The 19,979-nt window shown below is 42.0% G+C and overlaps 1 protein-coding gene across 1 annotated transcript; it reads left to right on the plus strand.

Annotated features, from left to right (window-relative positions):
- Positions 1–1,041: 1,041 nt before the first annotated feature.
- TAGAP (T cell activation RhoGTPase activating protein) lies at positions 1,042–11,477 on the plus strand. Its single transcript, XM_032253166.1, has 10 exons — positions 1,042–1,306; positions 1,969–2,053; positions 2,142–2,195; positions 2,519–2,585; positions 3,892–4,058; positions 4,745–4,906; positions 5,428–5,537; positions 6,938–7,133; positions 8,009–8,123; positions 9,095–11,477. Exons 1-10 carry the CDS (start codon positions 1,170–1,172, stop codon positions 10,390–10,392), a joined length of 2,391 nt encoding a protein of 796 aa, XP_032109057.1. The 5' UTR covers positions 1,042–1,169; the 3' UTR covers positions 10,393–11,477.
- Positions 11,478–19,979: the final 8,502 nt, after the last annotated feature.

Here is a 19,979-nt window from a genome sequence, read left to right on the forward strand (position 1 = left end):
GTCTTAAAATTAAAGATGCTGATGATAAATGAAGCCAAGTTATTTTAAATCTTTTATCGAAAAACAACACACATAGGGAAATGTGCACATACCTAGCACCACCCAGATCGAGAATGGACCATTACCAAGCCACCCCCCACCCCACCCCTGGCTGCTGGAAGTCCCTACCATCCCCTCTGGGAAACTGCTACTCTTGCTTCCAACAGCACAGGCTACTTTTGCTGGTTTTGTGCTTTGTAATAATGGGAGCCAGCAGGATATACACTTTCATGTCTGGCTTCTTTTCCTCAACATCATATTGTGAGCTTCAACCATATTGCTGGATATAGTCATAGGCTGTTCATTCTCACTGCTATGTGGCATTCATCTCTGTGTGAATGGACCAACATTTATGCATCCATTCTTGTGTTGAGGCATTTGAGTGGTTTCATATATAGCCTTTGATCTATAGAAAAGATCAGAAATTCTCTTATGCAGAAGGAGAGATCCACACATGAAATTCACCATCTCCTTCCTATTTCAAATTGGTCTGATCAAAGGAATTTTTTGTTTGTTTTCCTTCCGTGTCAGAACTACAGCTGCTCTGACTGTAAAGTGTTAATATTTTTGACCAGGAGTTACAGAAAGGAGAAACTGACAGTTTACTTGAGGGAGCTTTCTTCCTACTTCCAAAGGAAACTAACCTGGCTTTGGATGGTAATCAATCCTCAAGGGAGGGACTGTCTCAGGTTTCTTTCTGGTTCTGTAACAGTGTCCCACATCCAGGAGTGCTAATCAATGTGTGGTGCTGGTGGACAGAGCAGACGGCACATGGGAGGGGAAACAGCATCCAAACAGGATGCAAATAAAGACACTTGAAATTACCACTTTAGAAAATAAAGTGATGTTTATGCCCAGAATAACACAATTTCTTGTTCACACATCCCACCTATGACATTAATCACAGCCTTCACCTATGGGCTGAATGTCATCTTTTCCACTGCTAGTAGTTTACAGATTTTTTTTACTTTGAAATGGAAGAGGAAAAAAAAAAAAATAGCTGCCCTAAAAGGAATGAGGAAGTGAGAGCTCTTCAGTGTCTGGCTGGCTCCGTCCGTGTGACAGCCCATGATGTTCTTTCCGGTCTCGGTAATATTCTGAATTTCCACCTGCCCGCCCCCTCGCTTATAATGCAGAGCATGTGTAGGGAGACCAGCTCAGTCTTTTTCTCTCCCAGTGGACTAGAAGGAGCAGAGTGTCATGCTGTTTCTCCCATTCTCCACAGCTCACCGGATGTAAAAGAACTCTGGCTAGAGACCCTCCAACGGTAAGTACTATAAATTAACATGTCTAGAAATTATAAGCTGCCCAGCAAGTCACAGGTCACTCAGCTCATAGGCAACAGAAAATAGCTATACCGTGGAATGTGCTCTCACTTTATAAAGTCTCAGGACACAGAAAGCTTTGCTTCAATGTGAAGCTGCACCTCTTTGGTGTAGGGATTCTGTAAATGTTATCTTCATTTCATGTTTACTATTGTAGCATCCCAATGATACATTTTTTTCCTTTTTGGATTAGATGAGAAAATCCATGAAAAGCACCTATTACTATAGCTGGCGTACAGTGAGCACTCCCAAAAAAATGTTAATGTTAATTTAAAATGTTAATGTAACTGATATCCGGATAATCTCTTGAAAGGAATGGAATAAATTAATAACAACGTTTAAAATGGTGAAGATAGTTGGCTTAAATAATTTTGAAATAATTGTGTTCAGATGCTGTTCTTAACAGCCTAAGACATCTGGTAACATAGAACTGACTTGAAATGAAAACTTGTCTACGTAATAGATTTATTCCAAAGTAAAGGCAATTGAAAAAATAGAAAATAAATATATAGTTTCAAACTCTGTGCTTTGGCAAAGTGGCACTGAAAGTGGCCAACCTACTATGAGTGTCCCTCCTGACCCCTTTCCATATGATACGTTGTAGACACAGTCAAAGTCGCATGGGAGTGAAATTCACCCCTGGACCATCCGCCCCAACACTGATGAAGTTGAGAAGCAGCCACAATGCTGTGAGTGACCCTCTCACATTTATTGATTCACATTTCCTACAGGCAAGAGCCAAAAGATGTTTACCTAATTTTATTTTCTCTCTTTTAGCCAAAAACACTAAATGCCAATAATATGGAGACACTAATCGAATGTCAATCAGAGGTAAGAAAGTAATTTTTAAAACTTTTTATCTGTACTGTGAGAAGGTGAAAAACTTTCTGTTTTAATTGAATATTATTTGGGTTGAATATTTATCATCAGAGTAGTAAGTCAACATCATACATGTAGTAAATTAAACACATTAGTTAGGATCTTATATGATGACAATCAAGACTTTACTATTGCTTCTAGGAGCTAGAAAAAACATCAATGCAATCTACTGACTTAACTTTTAATATGAATAAAATGTTGTATGTGTGTTTTATGGGAAAAGACTGGATAGGTTTCTGCAGTCACTATTTTTAACAGAAATAAATATATTTTAGGGTGATATCAAGGAACATCCCCTGTTGGCGTCATGTGAGAGTGAAGACAGTATTTGCCAGCTAATTGGTGAGTTTTGAAAACATACTGATCTTTTATGTAAGTGCTAACAACCAGTGTTCTTGGTTTGCAAAACCACAGCGCTTTTACTCTACTAGGAATTTTTTTGTACAAGTGTTCTGTTAAAGACCGCAGAACATTAACCCTTAAATCGCGGGTATGCTCCAACTCACTAGAGCAAGTGCTGGGAGAGCAAAGAGCCTCTCCATAGAGAATCCCCCGGTTCTGCTAAGGGTTTTTCCTGCGGTTCAATCTCCTGGCCATGTATGTCAGCATGCATACATTTGAAAAACGCACAGTGTCTTTTCCATTTTCTTCCTTCTCTTATGGAGAATGCATCTAAGAGCCTATGAAGCAACTGCTGCTGATCTCAAACCCCAAAGGACCCACCATTCGCTCTCAATTTTTTTCATAATGCCTTCATTATAATGTAACCCTGACCCGGTTCTCCTGAACCATAAAGACTGGCCCCTTCTTTCTCATCAAGCTTCCACTTGCCAATCTAAAATGTACAGGAAGATATGCCAATGCATTTAGAAAAACATAGCCTTTATAATTAGTAAAAACGGAGAAGGAAGGAAAAGAACAGGAAATTTTTGAGATGTAATCTCCATTGCACATGCATCTTGTGGATTTCAGGACGGAATATCTTGAAAACGTTTTGCTGATAATTCCCAGTTGCCAGGTCTACCTTCAAGCCTTCCCACAGCGATTTGCATTTGCCTCTGCCCTAAAGCAGCAACCTGGAAAACCCAGGTGACAAGTCACCTGGATAAATGAATGGTGTTAGTTCCCTCTAGTGGCTGCTTAGTGTGTGGTTGCAGAGGGTTGGGGCTAGCCCTGCTAAGCGCCTTTGAAAAGATATTGAGCAAGTCACTTCCTTGCCATTTAAGTTTCGTTTTCCTCGCCAATTAAAGGAGAAAATTAAAATAATCTATTTCATATCAGAAATGTCCTCTTTAGTTATTCCAGCCGGTAGTTTAAGATGATTGTTTATGATCTGCACAGTTAGGTTTTGCTAATTTTCTGCAGCAAACAGCTGGAAAGGGTGAAAACAGGAAAGGTGGAGGCTTTGAGGAACCCTGGTGTTGATGTTTAGGGTCTGGTTGCCCTGGTAATAGTGTGGTTGTTTACCGGTTGGTTTTCTAGTTTAAGATTCACGCCCTTTGCTTTCTCAAGTTTTCAAAATTATTTTTCTCACATGGCATACTACAGACCGCATTATGTGGCCAACGATACCCATTTTCTTACCTGGATCTTTACCTATTAATATTGTAATCTAATTTTTCTCATTGCCTTGTTTTTTTGGCTGTAGAAGTTAAGAAGAGAAAGAAGGTGCTCTCCTGGCCCTTTCTCATGAGAAGGCTCTCCCCTGCATCAGACTTTTCTGGGGCTTTGGAGACAGACTTAAAAGCATCGCTATTTGATCAGCCCTTGTCAATTATTTGTGGTGACAGTGACACACTCCCCAGACCTATCCAGGTAGGTGTGCATTTTCTCATAAACCTACTTCAGTCTTCAACTGGACATGCAAAATACTTGGGAAATCTGAATATCATTCTCTTACTAAGTTTGTAGGGACTGATCTGCCGTATTTTCCCCCCTTGGGCATGGCACTCCCACATATGCACACAGTCAGAAGAATATCTGACTGCTTCCGTTACAGAAATTAGTTGTTTTTACCAATGAGCTCAGAGCGATGGACCTTCCATTTCTCTGACTTCACAAAGTGAAGCATGCTGAACATTTGTAGCTTCTGAAAAGCCAAAAGGAGGAGATAGAGTATAGACTTTGTGACCCAAAACCAATGTTCACATAGAAATATTTTAAAGAAGTCCAAAGTGATTTTAGAAAGTGCGAAATTAGAGTTTTCACAATTTGTCTCCTCTTAGAAAAATAGCAGCGTTGAGGAAGGCCATTGATAGCAACTGGACTGAAAGCAAAATCTGACGTTAATATTCCTGTTAAGGCCGTCTTAGTGTGCTAGAGAAGATAACTAACTTTTAGGGAGAGGATATTTCATGACAAGTAAAGTTGGAGACTCTTTGTGTACCTTATTTTAATTCTTTCTGCAACCTACGCATAAATATTCATCCATTAGTAGCAGCACAAGGTGTGTCTTCGGACCAAGAGTAACCCTTTCCTGTTCCTATTCCTGTTTCCTTTAGGACATTCTCACTATTCTGTGCCTTAAAGGCCCTTCAACTGAAGGGATATTCAGGAGAGCGGCCAATGAGAAAGCCCGCAAGGAGCTGAAGGAGGAGCTCAACTCCGGGGGCGCAGTGGATCTGGAGAGGCTCCCCGTTCACCTCCTCGCTGTGGTCTTTAAGGTGAGTTCAACACACTCAGCGCCAAATAACCTGCCACAGGCCCTGACACGCTCATTCTCAGGATGCAAGAAATAAGCTCTTCTCCCCACACAGCAAGGTACACTGATCCTGGAGTTTAATTTTTTTCATTAAGTCCTTTATTTATTTAGTTAGTAAGCACCTCTGTTTCTGTGACCTCAGATGCAAACAGAAAGTGAAGGATTCTGCTCTCCCAAAACTTCACCAAGTAAGGGCGATTTGCTTGTCCCGTGGCAGAATCCATATGCCAAAATCCAGTAGCCCCTCAGAACACACCCAGCTGGGGATGGCGCCTCCGACTCTGCTTGAGGTTAGAAAGTTGCAGAGAGGCCAGGGGAGTTGGAGAGAGGGTCCCCTGGATCAATCAAATGCAGGAAGGAAAGAGAACAATCTATGATAGGCTAAGCATACAGCACCCTGTGATGGAACAAAAACCAGGTGAAAATGAGGACATGGGACATCGTACAGTACCAATAGGCCAACAGCTCACTCTCCTCCCCCAGGACTTCCTCAGGAGCATCCCCCGGAAGCTACTTTCAAGCGACCTCTTTGAGGAGTGGATGGGCGCTTTGGACACGCAGGAGGAGGAGGACAGAATCGAAGCCCTGAAAGAGTAAGTCATCAGAGTCACCAGGGACTGCCAGGTCCTCGTCGCCTCTGTCTTTTGATTCTCTACGCAACTCTCTAAATGCTTCCTGATCCCTGTTTCACGAGAATTGTGATGTTTAGGGAATCCGAGTGGAATTGCTCATCCACTCCCAGAATAAAAACCAGGGGGTGCTCTAGACTTTTGAATTTTAATTTTAGCCAAATGAAAGGAAATATTTCTTCAAAAAGTAGAAAGTGAACTTCAAGACTCACAAATCCCAAGAGGTAGGGAAGTCTAAAAATGTAAGATGTTCAAAAAGGCGTGAGATCAAATGAGACCTGAAACTTTAACAGAGGCTAAATCAGCAAAGTGTAGGAATTTGGGGTTATCTTTAAGCTACATTTACCGGTGTCATGCAAGCCAAGAGTTCTCCTGTAAAACATCCCTTAGGATGCAGCCAGGCAATCTGGGGTGGGGGTGAGGGGATTGTTTTGTTCATAAAATTTCATAGCATATTTTATCTTCTTACAATAACACAAAATGAAAACTATATAAGAACAAATGCCAGTGAGAGTAAAAATAATAACATATGCAATGGAAAGTGTGATCTGTTAGTGACTAGAGAATTCTAAAACCCCAGCTTTGAAATGTCAGCACAGTGTCACATCCTATGAAAGTCTATCTATATGTTATAATTGTTTACAACTGAAGGCATTAGAATGTCTGTCCCAAAAATGAAAATCCTAAGAGTATCACAATGAGTTTCTACCTAGACATAAGGCATTTTGATAACAATTCCTTCTTCTGAGAAATGAAAATAATCACCATTTCATTTTTTGAGAAAGTGAGACATTAAGAAGTGTAATTTCTTATCATGAGAAACAATGTTGCGACTTAAGTGCCGCCTTATTATGAACAGGCCCTTAGAAACTGATTTGGTCTTCTTCAAGATTTCTCAGAATGTTGTAAAAATGTGTCATCTTTGTTTGGTAATTGTAGGTTTTTTGTTTGTTTGTTTGTTTTGTTTTGTTTTAAGGCAAGAAAACCAGTCTAGCAGTGTTAGAAATAAATTTTACATGGCTAAATGATTACTCAACAAAACTATTTTCTAAATGTAAAGGCAAATGCTGGTGTTCAATGCAGACTGGCTTCACCATTTTAGCTCTGTATCAATAATAAAGGGCTGTGTTGTTGGTGTCCCAGTTTTAAAGGCCAGTTTCTCAGCTCTTTGAGACCTGTGGTCAACCAGTCTCACTCTGTGTCAGTTGCCAATGGAAGTATCTGAATGAGCATTTCACAATATGACTTGTGAAAATGCACCTTCCTCATTTTAAAGGAAGTCTGGTTTGGGCAGAAACTTTCAGTTTGCCACACTGAAGACCATTCGCCTTTTTGGAAACTAACATCCCTTGACTTTATCCCAGGGTTGCAGATAAGCTCCCACGGCCCAACCTCCTGCTGCTCAAGCACTTGGTCTATGTGCTGCACCTCATCAGCAAGAACTCCGAGGTCAGCAGGATGGACTCCAGCAATCTGGCCATCTGCATTGGACCCAACATGCTCACCCTGGAGAATGACCAGAGTCTGTCGTTTGAAGCCCAGAAGGACCTGAACAACAAGGTTTGTCCCGCTCACTGATCAGAAATCCCCAACTTACGATCTCACCGTCTGTTTGCAAAAGCCAAGCAGTAAAATGCTTCTGAATTTCTCCAGCTGACTCAGCATCACAGGGAAAATATAAAATGCAAAATGGCTTTGTCATAGCTCCACTCTCTCAGATGCATTATCTAATGAAACTGAATAAATCTATGTCTTCTGTCATCTGTGAGACAGATGAGTACTGCACGTGTTTACATCTGTATCTCCCGATATAGAAAAGCCCTTTGGTTTTTGCGTTTTGTACACTATAGTCTATCAGTTTATCGATTTGGGAAACCACTTACTTAAATGAGACTTTTATTAATACTTTAAAACAAATTTTTTTTAAGATCTTAAATTTAAAATGCATGTCTCAAACACCAAGTAGTATCTAACTTTAATGTAAATGATTGTTGGCACGCCTGTAATCCCAGCACTTTGGTAGGCCAAGGCAGGTGAATTGCCTGAGTTCAGGAGCTGGAGACCAGCCTGGGCAACATGATGAAACCGTGTCTCCACTAAAAATACAAAAAATTAGCCGGGCATGGTGGCACGTGCCCATAGTCCCAGCTACTTGAAAGGCTGAGGCAGGAGAATCAATTGAGCCTGGGAGGCAGAGGTTTCAGTGAGCCAAGATTGTGCCACTGCGCTCCAGCCTGGCAACAGAGGGAGAGCATGTCTCAAAAAAAAAAAAGTATATGACTGTTACCAAATTTCTGTATGCCCTTTTCAGACACATAAAGATCTTGAATTCTCATTTTGGCATCTGACCCCACCGTGTCCCCATTCTTCCTCACCTCCCTAAAAAGAGAAAAAAAAAGACTTCAAGCTGACAAACTGCTTACTTTTCCTCCCAGGTGAAGACATTGGTGGAATTTCTCATCGATAACTGTTTTGAAATATTCGGGGAGAACATTCCAGTGCATTCCAGTATCACTTCTGATGACTCCCTGGAGCACACGGATAGTTCAGGTATGGAATGTGCTATCATTTGATTGCAATTGTAGGGAAAAGTTTGTGCCAGTCTGTTACACGTAAAGCATCTCTGGTATTTGAGGCAGAAGTTACCTTCACAAATCACCAAGTCAGACTAGACTCCAGTCCGTTAGGAAGTCGTTAAACATGAAGACCCTGCTCCAGGCTTTTCCTGCGCACATCCTCAGACCACACTCTCCGGCTTCCTAGTGTAGTTCGCAAATCACTTCTAATTTCCTGGCGCTACCTTTAGCTCTAGAGTTGGGGTGAGAAACTTTTGTTTCCACTTCATGGGCTCTGACTCCATTACAATGGAAATGTGTCCAGGAGCAGTTTTAAAAATTAAGATCAATAAATTTTCAACGAAATGCTGCTCTCTCTTATTATTTCTCCCCCCGCCCCTCTCTCTCCCCCAGCCGCCTTCCTCCCTCTTTTACTCATTTCCTTTCCCTATTTTTCTTCTGATCTCAAAATAAATTCAGAAAGAAAAAACCTTTCATGTGGTATATTTCTTGTCATAGAAGCCTCTAAGTAGTTCTGCTAATAAATCACCTGATGCCGTGATTAGTATGAACAGGGCAAACTGTAAGCAAAATTCATTTCTGAAAGAACCTGAATGGACGGGCACGATGGCTCACACGTGTAATCCCAGCACTTTGGGAGGCCAAGGCAGGTGGATCACCTGAGGATGGCAGTTCAAAACCAGCCTGGCCAACATGGTAAAACCCCATGTCTACCTAAAATAGAAAAAATAGTTGGGCATGGTGGCAGGCGCCTGTAATCCCAACTACTTAGGAGGCTGAGGCAGGAGAATCGCTTGAACCCAGGAGGCAGAGGTTGCAGTGAGGCAAGATCACATCACTGTACTCTAGCCTGGGTGACAAAGCGAGACTCTGTCTCAAAAAATATATATAAATACAAATAAATAAACCTGAGCAAATGTTCAACTGCTCCCTGACTTCCCCCAGACGTGTCGACCCTGCAGAACGACTCAGCCTACGACAGCAACGATCCCGATGTGGAATCCAACAGCAGCAGTGGCATCAGCTCTCCCAGCCGGCAGCCCCAGGTGACTATGGCCACAGCTGCTGGCTTGGACAGCAGGGCCCCACAGGAAGCCCGAGAAGTCAGCCCAGAGCCCATCATGAGCACCATCGCCAGGCTGAAAAGCTCCCTTGCACAGCCCGACAGGAGGTACTCAGAGCCCAGCACACTGTCCTCCCAGGAGTGCCTCGAGAGCCAGGTGACAAACCAAACACTGACAAAGAGCGAAGGGGACTTCCCCATGCCTCAGGCAGGCTCTCGTTTGGAAAGTGAGGAGGTTGAAGACCCGTTTCCAGAGGAGGTCTTCCCTGCAGTGCAAGGCAAAACCAAGAGGCCAGTGGACCTGAAGACCAAGAACTTGACCCCGGGGTCAGTGCTCCCACGGGCACTGGTTCCCAAAGCCTTCTCCAGCAGCGAGCTGGACGCGTCCTCTGACGGCTCCCCTGTGGCTTCTCCTTCCAGTTCCAAAAGAAATTTCTTCAGCAGGCATCAGTCTTTCACCACAAAGACGGAAAAAGGCAAGCCCAGCAGAGAAATTAAAAAGCACTCCATGTCTTTCTCCTTTGCCTCTCACAAAAAAGTGCTGACCAAAACCTCCAGCACTGGGTCTGGGAAATCGCAAGACTTTTCAAGGGACCACGTCCCAAGGGGCGTTAGAAAGGAAAGCCAGCTTGCCGGCCGAATTGTGCAGGAAAATGGGTCTGAAACCCACAACCAAGCAGCCCTCGGCTTCTGCATGAGACCCCACACCCTCTCGGTGGATGAAGTGTTCCAAGGAGCTGACTGGGAGGGGCCGGGATGCCCACCCTCTTATGAAGAGGCCATGCAGGGCCCAGTGGCCCGACTGGCATCCTACGGGAGCCAGACCGTGGGAAGCATGACCGTGGCGGGCATGAGGGCGAGGATGCTGGTGGGGGACTGCCTCCTACCCGCTCTTCCACGTGCTCACCACACAGGGCACTCAACACATAGGGACAGCAAAGAGCCACTGCCTGGCCACAGACTCTCTCCCCTGCCTGAGCAATGGACACAGAGCGGAACTGTCCATGCTTCTGTGGACTCTCTGGGGCATGTGGCTGGCCCAGGGAGACCTGAGCTCCTCCGGCTGAGGACCGTCTCTGAGTCCATGCAGAGGAGTAAGCAGGACTGTCTCGTGCGACGATGTAGCCAGCCAGTCTTTGAGGCTGACCAATTCCAATATGCTAAAGAATCGTATATTTAGGAGGGGGGCCATACGCCGTGCCATAGCTTGTGCTATCTGTAAATACGAGACTTGTAAAGAACTGCCTTTAGATTCTGTTTTTAAAAGGTCTTGAATAAGCTCCTTTAGAAAGTTGTGCAAAGCCCTCCTCTGTGAGGATAGCTACACCATGGCCATGGCGCATAAGATAGTCTGTGTGTACCTGGATTTGTGCAATATGTAACAAATGTATAAAATTATTATAGATAAGGCGTTAGGTGCAAAGAATGTCTACTTAATCCCTGCACCCGTGTGTGGTCTTGCAGTGAAGTACATTGCTGTTCCTTGCTTCCTGGGGCATTTTTCTCTTGGTTAGTGTTTAAAAATCATCTTTGCTTTTTCAATGGGGCCTCAAATGTCACCCCAATTTTCACATTTTCCACAAGCTCCATTTAGGGAGAAATGTTTAAATCTCTGATATAAGTTTACTCTATACCAGAGTCAACTGTACATTACTACATATAAGCAGCCTTGCAATAACTAATCACCATCATAGAAGATAGAAGCAGACTGCAAGGAACAGAGTTGAGTGTCTGGAGTCATCAAAGGCATTAAAAACTCCTGTAAAAGCAGAGGCCATAGCAAAAATCATGAAAAACACTTCAACATGTCCATCCAATCATCCAATTAAATTTGGGTAAATTAGTGAAAATGTATTACATCAATATTAGCACTTTGAGTTTCTTTGTAGTTCATGATATCCTATCCAATAGTGTGGAGGTAAATAATTTTATATACATTGGGGGTCATATATAAAACTTCAATGTAATTTCACTACAATAAATTGCCTTCCTTATTTGAAAGTAAAAATGTTCAGTTTTTGTTGACATGCTACCTCCTTTCCCCCAATTAATAGAAATCCACCAAGAAAATAATTCACGTATTGGTTCACTCAACAAGCATTTATTGAATATATATTCACTATTTGAGACTAATAGCAAGACTGGGGATCTAGTTTAGGAACGAAGACTCCCTGTTCTCCAGAATTTGCAAAACCATAAAAAAGTACCGATTTTAAGTCTTTTTTTTTCAGCAAGCAGTCATTCTGACAAAAAAAAATCAGTACACAAATACAGAATAATATAACAAATGTAATATTTCTCATTTCTAGTGAATTAAACTTTCCAGTTTCTCATCTCATTTTTAGGATGCTCAGTTTACTTAATTATTGGCAAACATAATGGTAAAATGTTTGCAATGTATTAGAACTTTACTGCTCAATTATTAAGATTTTCTGCAGTATCTTAGATACTGGACTTCAATTTTCCTTATTTTATCAAATTTTTTAAATAATCATGTACACTTTTGATTTGTTATAGAAATATTTTGTGTCGGGTAGCTGCCAGATGGTGAAAACCTAGTCTTTTCAGAGATGATTTCTCAATAATGTTATGCAAAGTTAATAATGTTATAAAATAGACTGCTCAAGACAGCACACCCAGGACTAATATAAAAATACTTTATTGATGGGCCAGGCGTGGTGGCTCATTCCTGTAATCCCAGCACTTTGGGAGGCTGAGGCAGGCAGATCACCTGAGGTCGGGGGTTCGAGATCAGCCTGGCCAACATGGTAAAACCCCGTCTCTACTAAAAATACAAAACTTAGCCAGGTGTGGTGGCAGGTGCCTGTAATCCCAGCTACTGGAGAGGCTGAGGCAGGAGATTCACTTGATTCCAGGAAGCACAGGTTGCAGTGAGCCGAGATCATGCTACTGTACTCCAGCTTGGGTGACAGAGTGAGACTCGGTCTCAAAAAATTAAAATAACAAATAAAAAAATAAAAATACTTTATTAAGCACTAATAATATATAAATTTCATGGGGCAGAGCCTACCTGACAGCTAACTTAGGAAAAGTAGCCCTTTTCCCGAGTGGGTCACTAAGAGCAATAGTTACAATTTCAGCATCTACCAAGTGCCAGGCACATGCTAAGTATTTCAGCAGTGAGAAAACAATCCTCTGCCTCAAATAATAGCCACTTCTTACTAAGAGTCAGAGAATTCCCATCAGTAGACCACTAAGACTACAAACCAGGAAGCTGCGAATGTATTCCCACTTTACCACTCACCTGACCTCCGTGTGACCCTACTCAGGTCACGAAAACCCTACCCAAATTTCCTTATTTTAAAAAAGTGGAATGAAACTGGCAGTCCTCTACACACATTTTGCTGACGAATGTTTGGGAGCTCCCTGCCCAAGCAAATGTTGTTGTTAGTCTTTGGACAGTTGGTGCAGACACTAACAGTTGACTATTTCAAATACTGCACAGTGCGGTAGCCCCACTCCTATCTACCCAGTCCGTCGGCCTTTCAAATAGGTTTTCCCATCTGGCTCCCAGGTATATTCGTTTTGGAGAGCTGCTGTAAAAAGTACCATAGACTGGGCGGCTCAGACCACAGAAATGTATGTCTCACAGTTCTGAAATCCAGAAGCCCAAGATCAAAGTTTCAGCAGGGTGGGTTCCTTCTGGGGCTGTGAGGGAGCATGGCTCCAGGGCGCTTCCTTAGCATAGATGGCCTCCTCCTCCCTGCGCCTCTCCACATCATCTTCCCTCTACATGAGTCTGTCTCCAAATTTCCCCGTCTTCTAAGGACACCAGTTATACTGGATGAGGGCCCATTCTAACACCCTCATTTTACCTCTTTAAAGGCCCTACCTCCCAATATAGACACATTCTGAGATATTGGGGACTCGGATTTCAACATATGAATTTGGACGGAGCAAGACACAATTCAACCCATAACACCAAGTTTTTCAAGATGGTACTTAATGATACCTTGAATATGCCAATGATTTTAATATTTCACCACAACCAGAGAGCTAGGGCTTCTAGTGAGATTTGGATGACATGAAAATGGTGCTTTAGTCCTGGATCCAGGAACGCCAGAGTTCTGTCCTCCATAGGCTTCCTAAGGGCCCACACTAATGACTAATGGGACAATCACAGATGCACCTGACACCCCCGTGCAAAGTGTATAGTAAAACCAGGTTGGAAGTCAGGGTCTAACCAGGAGCTTAAACTTAAATTCAGGTCTGAGTCCCTGGGAGACGCTCTCTTCTCTGGTAAAGAGGGGGAGAGGTGGATGACCCATGATACACGGATTATCTGTGATGACACACTGTGTCCCCCATCCACGCACCAGCACTACTGAGGACTGAAAGAAATTAAAACTTGATCTAGAAATGTTGACTTGTGGAAGTTAACCAAAGTTAGGTGCTTTTGTGGGAGCTTAGCAAAACTAAAACCACACCAGAACTTAAACGCAACAAATACAACACCTGTGTTACACTGGGGACCTTTGGAAGCTGAAGTAGCAGCTATGCTTTGTAGCACTAACAAAACAAACAATAGCTAATCCCCACAGTGCATCCCATGGCCATAGATAGAATGTACAAAGAGCTACAAACACTGTTTGTCCTTAGGTTTTTTCCTAAATTAAAAGAATACACTGACAGATAAATTCTTCTGATTGCGATCTCACTGAAGAATCACCAGTACATGCTTCCCTCCTGAAAGATCTGACAGAAACTCACATCAGATGGGATTCACATGTTTCGTTTCTTTTTTAATTAAATTATGTAATCTTAACGATTCCTCTGCAAAAAGAGAATTACTGAGGAATCAGAGGTATAAACATTTTGCTAGAGTTGGGAGTGAATCACTTTTTAGCAATATTTTAAATGTGGACTGAACTTCTGCATTGTTCACTCCAGAGTAAAAATTAAATGTAAATGAGAAGAAACGAATAGGATGAAGAGCTTCCTCCTACGACTGTAAGCTACAGAAAGGGGGGCATTGTGAGACAAGCGAACTTGCAAAATGCAAAATCTGGCCAGAAACAGGAAATACAGAATGTCAACATCTCCGTGGAAAAAGAAAGACGCATTGACACAGAAAGAATATACGACCCAAATTCACAGAACCTGAGTCTGTGAATACCCCAAAATCTGCTCCCATGCACAGGGCACTAACCCTGTGTGAGCCCCAGTTTCTCCATCTATCAGATGAGGGTAATGATAACCTGCATCAGTTACGGAACACGTGTAACGAAAACCCAGACAAGGGAGGCTTAAATGAGGAGGTTTGCGTGCTCTATGAAAAGAAGAACAGGCTGGCAGTCCAGGGCTGGGATGAAGGCACATGACCTCCTCCGGCCCCAGGTTCCTTCACACTCAGAGCCAGTTTCATGGGCCTGTGGCCTGTGGCCTCTGGACCCAATGCTGGGGTAATTCTCTGCTATAGGCATTTTTAGAGCATTAATAATTGCTGAACAGGAGCCCTGCATTTCACTTTGCACTGGGCCCTGCAAATTATGTAGCCAGCCTTGTTCACAACTTTCTAGTCTACCATCCTTTCTGGAAACATAATCCTCTTCCCCTAGCCTTTCCCTCCAGATCCCAAGCAGGAATTTTCTGCTCAATAACCTCTACCCCCATCCAGAGACCAGAACTTAGTACATGGCTACTCTTACCAGCAGAGGAACCTAAAAATATAGTTTTTATAGCAAATTGCCTCTTCCAGCAAAATCAGTAGGAAAGGAGCAGATGGATACTGTGTAAGGCCTTGACACAAAAATCAAATAAAAGAGATCGTAGGTATACATCCAAATTTAGTTGTCATAATGATTAAAAAGGCAGGATAAAGTAGACTATTTACTCAGTACAATGAGACTGTTGAAAATATTCCATATGATGAGGAATAATAAAAAGATAAAGCAGATAATCATCTCAGGAGTATTTCAATTATTTGTATGCTCATTGTGAGAATTTTATAATTATACAGCAGTAGTTTTAAGTAAAATAAATTACTTATACATATATATATACATATATATGTAATAAAATAGAAATCAATGAACATAATTTTTTAAAATATATGTCTATCTCAGACCAAAAGGCAGTATCAGACTTCATAAGGAAACACTAGAAGCTCCCTTGAAGTCAGAAAAAAGTCTGGTTCGCACTACTTCCTTCTATTATTGAACACACTCTGGAGGTACTGTCTAAAGCAACCAGACAAGAGAAAGAAATCAGAAAAACAAAAATTGTAAGAGAGAAGGTAGGGCTATGACTGTTTACAAATTATATAACTGGATATCTGGAAAATTCATAAGAATCAACTAAAAACAAAAAGTACTAGAAATAAAACACATTCAGCAAGCAAGGTGTAAAATAAATGCCTAGAGATCAAAAGCCTTTGTGAATATTAACAACAGCTAGAAAATGTAAAGAAAGAAAAGGCCCCATGTACATTCGCAACAAATAGGAATAAAATTAGCAAAACCAGTCTTTAATAAGACAGAAATCAGTGAACGGGATTTTTATAAATACATTTATCTCAGATCAAAAGGCAATATCAGACTTAATAAGGAAACGAAATGTTCCTGCAGGGCGAAGTGGAGTTGAAGAAATAGAAGCACTTACTATATCTTCGGAGAGTAACATAAAAATCATAAAATACGTCAACTGGTCCTAAGTTAATTTTTAAACTTAAGGTGATCTCGATTAAAAAAACAAAAAACAAACAAACAAAAAAAAACAGGAAGGGTTTTTTTTATTTTATTGTTGTTGTTTTTGTTGCTCACTAGAACTAAAGAAACTGAATCCACGAAGCATATTTTAAAAATCAATAAGCCCTAATTGGACAAAGGACACTAGAAAAGAGGAGCAATGATGGAAAACTAGAAACCAGCCCTTCTAGATTTTAAGCCACACTCAACTCTTTTGGGAACTGGAGCTTGAGTAGACAGAGAACCTACAGAACAGAATGGAGGCAAATGCATACACGGCTTTGGTCTGCAAAGCTGGCAATTTCAATCAGTGAGGACTATAAAGACAATTCAATAAATGGTGTTGGTATAAATGGGTGGCCATTTGGGGGGTAAAAACATTGGGACCATATCAACTTATGCTAGGGAAAATTCTGGATAGGTCGAAGATTAAACACGGAAAGTGAAAGAATCAAAGTTCTAAGAGAAGTAAGGAAAAAATCATATATAATGTTAGAGTGGGAAGACCTTGATAACATAGCTTAAAATCCAAAAGACACAAAAGAAAATAATGACAAGTTAAAAACATAAAAATCAGGCTGGGTGCAGTGGCTCACACCTGTAATCCCAGCACTTAGGGAGGCCAAGGCAGGTGAATCATGAGGTCGGGAGATCGAGATCACCCTGGCCAACATGGTGAAACCCCATCTCTACTAAAACACAAAAAACTAGCCAGGTGTGGTGGTGCGTGCCTGTAATCCCAGCTACTTGGGAGGCTGAGGCAGGGGAATCGCTTGAACCCGGGAGGTGGAGGTTGCAGCTAGCCAAGATCACACCACTGCACTCCAGCCTGGCAACAGAACTAGACTCCATCTCTAAATAAATAAATAAATAACAAAAACACCTGCATGAGTGAAACACCATAAACAAAATCAAAAGACAAATGACAAACTTGGGAAAATATTTGCATCTCATCTTACAGAAACAGAGCTAATTTGGTTTTAATGTATTTATGTTAATAGCTTCAGGGGTACAGGTGGGTTTTGGTTACATGAATGAATTGTACAGTGGTTAAATCTGGGATTTTAGTGGACCCATTGTCACCCAGATGGTGTACATTGTACCCAACAGGTACTTTTTCATCCCTTACCTTCCTCCTAACTTCCCCCATTTTGAGTCTCTAATGTCCACAGTACCACTCTGCATGCCTTTGTGAACCCATAGTTTACCTCCCACATATAAGTGAGAACATGCAGTATTTGGCTTTCTGTTCCTGCATTAATTCAGTTAGGATAATGGCCTGTAGCTCCATCCATGTTGCGTCAAAGGACAGGATTTGATTCTTGGGACTAACTTTTATAACATATAAAGTTTCTATAAAAAGATAACAGAAAGAACAAAACTCAATAAAAAATGTACAAGGGATATGAACAGCCAATACATAGAAAAAGAAAAGCAAATGGAACTGGGCATGGTGGCTCATGCCTGTCACCCCAGAACTTTGGAAGGCTGCGGTGGGCAGATAGCTTGAGCCCAGAAGTTAGAGACCAGCCTGGGCAACATAGTGAGACTCCCTCTCTATTTTAAAATATGTTTTGTTTTTTTTTTTTAAGTAAATGGCCCTTTAACTTTTGAAAAGATACTCAAATTCACTCCTTTTTTTTTTTGAAAACTAAACTACACAAAGACACTATTTCCCCATGAGATATGCAAAAATCTAAAAGTTTAATAATACACTGTGTTGATACGTACATCTGTGTAACAGGTGTACATCTAAATGTAGATAAACACCTGTGTACATCTGTTATTAAATGTACTACTAAATATTTGATTTTTGAACCTATTATAAATAAAATTGTTTTTCAATTCATTTTCCAGTGGTTTGCTGCTAAAATATAAGAACAAAATTGGCCAGGCACAGTGGCTCACATCTGAAATCTCATCCTTTGTGAGGCTGAGGTGGGAAGATCACTTAAGGCCAGGAGTTCAAGACCAGCCTGGTCAACAGAATAAGATCCCCATCTTGACAAAAATAAAAAATAAGCCGGGTATGGTGGCACACGCCTGTAGTCCCAGCTACTCGGGAGGCTGAGGTGAGAGGATTGCTTGAACCAAGGAGTTTGAGGCTACAGTGAGCTATAATCGTGCCACTGCACTCCAGCCTGCTTAACAGAGCAAGACCCTGCCTCTAAAATTTAAAAAAGAAAACAGAACTGATTTTTGTATTTTAATTTTATATACTTTGCCATATTTACTTACTACTTGATGTGGTTTGGCTCTGTGTCCCCACCCAAATCTCATATTGAATTGTGATCCTGAGTGTTGGAGGTGGGGCCTGGAGGGAGGTGATTGGATCATGGGGGTGGTTTCCAATGGTTTAGCACCATCTCCCTACTGCTGTCTTGTGATGGAATTCTCATGAGATCTGCTTGTTTAAAAGTGTGTAGCACCTCCCCATTTCACTCTTTCTCACCTGCCATCATGTGAAGATGTGCTGGCTTCCCCTTCACTTTCTGCCATTATTGTAAGTTTCCTGAGGCCTCCCCATGCCTCCTATACAGCCTGCAGAACTGTCAATTAAACCTCTTTTCTTCATAGATTACCCAGTCTGAGATAGTTCTTTATAGCAGTGTGAGAATGGGGTAATACAGGAAATTGGTATCAAAGAAGTGGGGCATTGCTATGAAGATACCTGAAAATGTGGAAGCAGTTCTGGATGGGCAGAGATTGGAACAGTTTGGAAGGTTCACACTTATAAGAAGAAGACAGGAAGATGAGGGAAAGTTTGGAACTTCCTAGAGACTTGTTGAATGGTTTTGAACAAAATAGCGATAGTGAGATATGGACAATGAAGTCCAGGCTAAGGAGGTCTCAGATGGAGAGGAGGAACTTATTGGGAACTTGAGTAAAGTCATTCTTGCTATGCTTCAGCAAAGAGACTGGTGGCATTGTGCCTATGCTCTAGGGATCTGTGGAAATTTGAACTTGAGAGAGACTATTTAAAGTATCTGGTGGAAGAAATTTCAAAGCAGCAAAGCATTCAAGAAGGAACCTGGCTGCTTCTAACAATATATGCATTCACAAAGAGGTGGTCTGAAATTGCAACTTATATTTAAAAGGGAAGCAGAGTATAAAGCTTGGAAAATCTGCAGCCTGACCTCCTAGTAGAAAAGAAAAACCTATCTTCTAAGAAGTAATTCAAGTCAGCTGCAGAAATTTACATTAAGTAAAAAGGAGCCGAATGTTAATTGCCAAGACAATGGGGAAAATGCCTCCAAGACATTTCAGAGACATTCATAGCTGCCCCTCCATTACAGGCCCAGAGAGCTAGGAGGGAGAAATGGTTTTGTGGGCCAGGCCAGGGCCTTACTGCTCTGTGCAGCCTTGGGACATGGTGCCCTGCATCCCAGCTGCTCCAGTTTCTGCCATGGCTAAAAGGGGCCACAGTACAGCTCAGGCCATTGCTTCAGAGAGTGTAAGCTTCAAGCCTTGATGGCGTCCCTTCAAGCCTTGATGGTGGTGTTGGGCCTGTGAATGCACAAAAGTCAGGAGTTGAAACTTGGGAGCCTCTGCCTAGATTTTGGAGGATGTATGGAAACACCTGGATGTCCAGGCAGAAGTCTGCTGCAGGACTAGATCCCTCATGGAGAACCTCAGCAAGGGTAGTGTGAAGGGCAGTTGTGGGTTTGAGCCCCCACCAAGTTCCCACTGGGGCACTGCCTAATGGAGCTGTGAGAAGGGAGTCATCATCCTCCAGACCCCAGGATGATAGAGCCACTGACAGCTTGCACTGTGCACCTGAAAAAGCTGCAGGCACTCAATCCCAGCCCATAAAAGCAGCCGTTAAGTGTTGTACCCTGCAAAGCCACAGGGGTGGAACTACCCAAGGCCTTGGGAGCCTACCCTTTGCACTGGTGTGCCTTGGATGTGAGACATGGAATCAAAGGAGTATTTTGGAGCTTGGAGATTTAATGACTGCCCTCCTCAGTTTTGCTTGCAAGAGGCCTCTAGCCCCTTTGATTTGGCCAATTTATCCCTTTTGGAATGGGAGCATTTACTCAACGCCTGTATCAGCATTGTA

This window comes from Sapajus apella, unplaced genomic scaffold, assembly GCF_009761245.1.
Source record: "Sapajus apella isolate SASKATOON/1434 unplaced genomic scaffold, GSC_monkey_1.0 scaffold82, whole genome shotgun sequence".
NCBI classification, from domain to species: Eukaryota; Metazoa; Chordata; class Mammalia; order Primates; family Cebidae; genus Sapajus; species Sapajus apella.